This window comes from Chrysemys picta, chromosome 3 (assembly GCF_011386835.1).
Source record: "Chrysemys picta bellii isolate R12L10 chromosome 3, ASM1138683v2, whole genome shotgun sequence".
In the NCBI taxonomy this organism is placed as follows: Eukaryota; Metazoa; Chordata; order Testudines; family Emydidae; genus Chrysemys; species Chrysemys picta.
Genome location: NC_088793.1, coordinates 207,099,196 through 207,105,195, shown reverse-complemented (window position 1 = coordinate 207,105,195; position 6,000 = coordinate 207,099,196). Strand labels below are relative to the sequence as shown.

Sequence of the window (6,000 nt, the reverse complement as noted above, 5' to 3'; positions counted from 1 at the left end):
AGCAATTTAAACTATTAACCATTTCACTGCCACTTATGTTAGTCAAAACCTCTAGCTTCTGGACTTCCCCAGTAGGGTTGGCCATAACAGAGGACAGAGATAAGCAAGTCTTGCTAGCACTCCGGCTGGGTGGGAGGGTTTTTTTTATGCTTTGTGGGTTTTTTGGTCAATAAATAGGACAATCAATCAGAATCGAAACTATTTGCCAAACAAGGTCATTTTCCATGAATTTCCTGACTCAGAAAAATGTTGGGGGGGGGGGGAGTTTGAAATTATTGAAACATTTTTGTTTGGATGCTTTTGCACCAAACCATTCTGGTTGTTTAGAAATTTAAGCAAATTAGACTAAGGAGTTTAAAAAAAATGTTTCATTTTGATTGACCCAAAACAGCACAAAAATCTGTTTTGTTTTGTTTGGGGTTTGTTTTGTTTTGATTTGCAAATATTTTGAGGGTTTTTCCTCAATTCACAATGGAAAAGAATTTTGAACTATTAAAAATACTCAGGGGCCAAGAAAACTGTTTCCTGCCCAGTCCTACTTCATCCACATTTCTGCTGCTGGCATTGTTTCCCGCGGTATATTTGACGTTGCTTTGTCCAGTCTAGTCTCAGTGGCGGGGCTTCCCCCACTTCCCAGGGCTGGTCCCACCACACCCAACACAGCTCCACTTTCCTTTGCTTAATGTCCCCCCATCACTCCTAGTTCTACTCCAGGGCTGCAGGTGAGCCTAGAGGTGGAGAAGGGAGAGGGGACCAGCCACCACCAGGGGAAGGGGTTGGATGGGGAGGGGACATTCAGAGCCAGCCACTGCCATTACTCAGCCATCAATGCAGCCCCACTTATTCACCCCAAATCAATCACAAAGCTATAGGAGTCGTAAAGCTTCAAGGTGGACTGGGAGAGTAAATGTTCCCCCCATGTCTGTAAAGAGGCCTCCGGGTGGATCGAGGAGTCTAAAGACCGCTATATTCAAGTGGCTGTTTGTCAGCATCAAACGCGGGGCATTGGCCACCCTGTGTGCGAGGTGGAGCTGCTGCTAGCAGGCTGCACAGCGAGGGAACCCCCGAAGGTGGCTTGCGGAGAAGCTTTTCGAGATCAGTTGCCGGGTATTGCATGACAAGACCCAATCTCTCTAGGAAGGGAGCTCTCCAGCTGAGTGCACCCTGGCCTTCTCACTGGCTCTGGCCCAGGGCCCAGTTCTGCCCTTGGAGACACACCCATGCATGGGTCCACAGGCTTCCGTGGGAGCTGAAGGCAGAAGTGTGGTGACGTGCACCTGAACCCTGTGTTCCCAGCATAGCGCCCTAGAAGGCCGGGTGAGGGAGGGATGAACCTCCACCCAAATCCTCCTCTCTCCAGTTGCTCTGCAGCAGATCAGCTTTGCACATGGGGCCGTTCTTCCCCATCCGAGAAGGAAGCAAGGCTAGTGGAAACCAATTCGATCCCAAAGGAGTGCTCCTTTCTCAGGGGCCTTCTGGGGAAATACAGCCCCAACCTCTCCTAGAAGACAAACGGGGAGAGTCTCTCCCACTTCGGTCACTGCCCAGTGTGCGGGCTACAAGGAGATCTCTATTTGGCAAGTGTTTCTCCCCTGAGACCAACACCTACTGCTAGGACCCGGCGAGCCAGACAGCCTTCCACCACTACCTTGAGGGGGAGGGAGAAACCAATCCCCCAGCCAGACCCACACAGCTTAGGTGTAGGATTGTAAGAGCTCTCACAGGCAGCTGCAGTGGCAGATTGCAGCAGCAGCTGCGAGGGCAGGCAGCAGATGAGGACTTGAAAACGGAGCGGTATTCTTCAACCCTTCCGGGAGAGGAGCAGCCAGGTTGGTGCTGGCAAGCCGGAGTCAGCTGTCCCTCGGCTGCATTCCAGGCATTCCCAGGGACTTCTAAGGCAGGTTGAGAAAACGCTCAGGAGGGGAACGCATTCGAAGATAGTCTGAGAAGAGATTTTTACCTTGAAACTAGGACCATGGTTTCTGGATTTCAGTACAGCCTCCTTCTGTTCCTGTGCCTCACAGCATGCCAGGGCTCTCCCGCTTCTCAGGTAAGCCTCCGTCTCTATCCTATAATTACAGTATCCACAGCAGAGAAGGTGGCTGTCTCCTGTCTCTTACCCCTATAATGCCCACTGTCTTTTATGTCTTCCCATGGCATCTGGAGAATCTGCCTCTCCTCAGCCAGGTGTAGAAGACAAACAAGGGATGTGTGTGTTTTACAAGCCAATTCCATGTAATGTAGGTGAGAGACTGAGTATGATCCCCAGTGCATAGTAGCCTGGGAGTGCTAACCAGCTTTCTTTCGCAGAACTAACTAAGCAACGACCGTTGTGCATTTGCAGAAAATTGTGTTGCTAAAAATTGGTTTATGGAACAGAATAGTTTGCCCCGAGCAGGACTTTATTGCTCTTCAGCTTGTTCTTTTCATGGCCTTGTGACCCATCCTGTGAATAAACGTACTGGAAAACTACCCCTCGCAGGCCATTACTTCTGACTATCCTCTGTCACTGACACTTCTCTTTCAAAGGCAAGGTAAGAGTTAAAAGTCACATCCATGAAACTACAGGTGCTGTAGTCTTCATAATTTCACCCTGCATCATTCTCAAACTCTTCTTCTTCTTCACCACACACAGTCAAAGGTATTGGACATTTTGGACCTGTATTCCCAGCGTAATGATCTTCCCTTCAGCTTTTACGGGTAATAGAACCTTTCTCACAGTACCACGCTGGCAGTGATTTTTGGATCCTTGCATAGATGTCACATAAGTATCTGAACTCTGCAGTCCTGTGACGACCCAGTGACTGTAACATAGTTTATAATTATCCGGAGAATCAGAAAGGGTATGTACGAGCCTTTTCTCAGCAGACAATAGTACGGTTAATACTTAGGTCTTTCAGTTACATACTGAATACAATGCACATGCTTAATCACGTTGACAAACTCTGCTGGCCTGTTAGGGACAAAGACTAAAACCAATTTTCTGAGAGCAGTTCCCTGGTGCTGTTTATTCTGGTTAGCATAAGCTAGCTGCAGTATGTCTGGCGATTCAAATTAAAAATAGCCTTTTAACAAAGAACTTATTATAAAAGTAAACTACATGCCAGGAATCCACTCCCTTCCTCCCTCCACCCCCCCCCCCCCCCCGATTTCTGTATACCACATCCAGCCGCTATAATTTTTTATGACCGTGTTGGACAACACATCGTAACTGGATTAGATATCTACAGATGTATTCCACACAAAGAAAAGAACATTGGGGTTGCAAAGTTAAGTGTTCAAAAGTTAGTTGCCCATGCAAATTCAGTTCAGTCCCTGGGTGCACATGCTGTCTGATGCAGTATTGAATTACGTATTCCTTTTTCCACCTGACCCAGCCCCTCTCAGTGCAGAGGGTAGACAGGACTTCAATGAAAGAGGCTGTTCAATAGCTGTTTTATCCCCCTCATTCACTGTGTGGCCTTGTCCCATATTTACAGCCCACCAGCCTAAGCCTGCCCCAAAGAAGGGGCTTTTTGTTTTCTCATGGGCTTTTCTATGGCACTCATCAGCACCCATCCCAGACGATAATGAACTTACCCTTCTAACGCCCCAGCGAGGTAGCTCAATGAAAGGCAAAACTGGCAACTCTGGCCTCTGAAGCCTGTTGTTTAAGTACCTTGTCCAGCTTCACAAAAGAAGTTTGTAGCAGAACTAGGGATGCCTAGATCCCATGGCCAGAAGGGACCATTGTGATCATCTAGTCTGACCTCCTGTATCGCACAGGCCCGAGAACTGCCCCAGAATAATTCCTGGGGCAAAGCTTTAGAAAAACATCCCATTTTAATTTTAAAATTGTCAGTGACGGAGAATCCACCATGACCCTCAGTTAATTGTTCCACTGCTTAATTATTTGCTGTTAAAACTTTGCACCTTATTTCCAGTCTGAATTTGTCTGACTTCAATTTCCAGCCACTGGATGGTGTTAGATCTTTCTCTGCTAGACTGAAGAGCCCATTATTAAATATTTGTTTGATACTTATAGACTGTGATCAAGTCACCCCTTAACCTTCTTTTATTTAAGCTAAGTTCTCTTGAATGCTAGGCGAGTGCCTCAATCACAAGGCAATAGTTCACTTCTTACACACTCCTGCTTCATTTACTGTCTGCCCTGGGCACTGAATGATGCCGCAGTCCTGTAGAAATAGGAGGGTATCATGAAAGTAAAGACTGTTTAATTTGGCCCCCTTGTGTTATGAAAGTCTCATAGGTAATCTGAATCTGGATTTTCTTAAATTCTGAGTGCTTGAATTGCAACCTTAATGGTCTGTTAATATAGTTTTGGTTTGTTTTTTAACGGAATCACCTAGGTTTTAAAAAAAAATTAAAAAAAAAGACATCATCTTATGTGCCACTATAGTGACCCTTCTCTTGGGTCGTTAGTGGGTTTTGAATCCCAGACCTTTAGATTTTCAGCACCGACCTCTACCAGTTGAGCTAAAGAAGTGAAGTGACTGGCAGCTGTAGAAAGCTGTTATCCTTGCGGGGGGGGCAGCCCCCCAGAGAGAGCCGTAAGACGCATTTTGCTAGCGGGTTACACCGCTATTTGCTGTCCAGCAGTGGAATGTAAGGAGTCAGGAGTCCTGGGTTCCGTTTCTGGCTCTGGAAGGGGAGTGTGATCTAATGGTTAGAGCAGCGGCCTACGGGTGAGGACTTGGTGTTCTCTGTTTATCGATGACGCTCTTCATTGGCATGGTGCTCGTTCACGTGTGGTGCTCTGGGAAGGAGGGTATGCAGGAATAGCTCTGTTTGACAGGCCCTGTAACAGGGTGGCCTGCTCCTGTAAGGACCAGGAGGCCTGGGTTAGCCAGCCTCTGGTCAATTAGCCCTGGCCCGCCACAGCTGCAGGTGTGGGACTTACAGTGGGAGGAAGCCGAACAGCTGAGGCTCAGGTGTGGAGGGACAGCCGTAAGAGTGGAGCTAGTTCCTATGGTCGGCCCTGGGGTGAGGCCAGGCTCCCGGGAGGCTGTGTGGGGCCTGGTGTTGCTGAGGAGAAGCCCAGAGGGATGGGAGGTCTGAGCTTGCAGCAGGGCTGCGGTGGTGGCGGATTTGTAGTGCTGAGCTCTCCTGCAGGGTCCCAGGGAGAAGCCCAGGGCCCAGCGACTCCAGAAGGAGAGTGTGATTGAAGCAAAGGGTGAGGGCGGAGAGGGCTCCTCGTGTGAGGGTCTGTACAGCTCGGAAAGACTGTTGCTGGATCAGGGGCTTTCGGGAAGCCAGCTTAGGGCCTGACCACATACCCTGCGAGGGGATTGAGCTTTTAAGTGTGACCTGTCCAGAGTCACCAACCCCAACCGCCGCAGGGTCCGGCCGGCCGCCAGCCCTCACCCAGCCACATGGGGGCGCTGACTGGTGAGTCGCTTTTCTGTGTGTGGGGCTTGCTGTGGGGCAGGACACTCTGACAGACACCATGGGCAAAGCCCTAGGGTGTGGCAGGGCACAAGCGCAAGGTAAAACGTGCTGCGAAGGCCAGGGAACAGCCGGCCCCGATCCTTCCTTGCTGCTGCTAAGTCCAGGAGTAAGGGCGTGGCGCTATGCGGGCATAACCAGCTCCCCTCAGACATCCCCACTATAGTCTGCCTCACAACTACAAACCAGGGGTGACCCTGCAATTGGGGGCAGGATTAAAGCGTCACTGGTCCCCTGAGCTCTTTCTTGTGTGAAGAGACATTTAAGAAGCGACTGGAGCTTGGCCTGTCTGTACTTACAGCAATGGTGAAAGCGGAGGGGTCTAGCGCCCCTACAATGGAAATATTGGAGGGTGGGGGGCTGATGCATGTTCCCACCCCCACAATGGGCCCCAGCTGTGTTTCTGCCCCTGCACACGTGTGTGGGGCACAGAGACGAGAGCGGGACCTGGAGGAGGGGCTGGAGCAGCCACCATGGGGCACCAGATCGGGCCAGTCTCTGGGGAGTAGGTAGGAAACCCCCAGCCCTGGGGAAGGGAAGAACTTGGGAGCAAGG

General features: G+C 49.9%; 1 protein-coding gene across 2 annotated transcripts in view; it reads left to right on the top strand.

The window, feature by feature from the left end:
- Positions 1 to 997: 997 nt before the first annotated feature.
- Positions 998 to 6,000, top strand: part of FBLN7 (fibulin 7) — a 34,371-nt gene continuing 29,368 nt past the window's right edge. Inside the window, exon 1 of one of the 2 annotated variants that reach the window (XM_005293517.4) lies at positions 998 to 2,050. In XM_005293517.4, coding sequence (XP_005293574.1) covers positions 1,976 to 2,050 — 75 coding nt within the window. In that variant the 5' untranslated portion in view covers positions 998 to 1,975. The remainder of the gene's footprint in view (positions 2,051 to 6,000) is intronic. The other variant, XM_042852758.2, reaches the window with a different exon arrangement.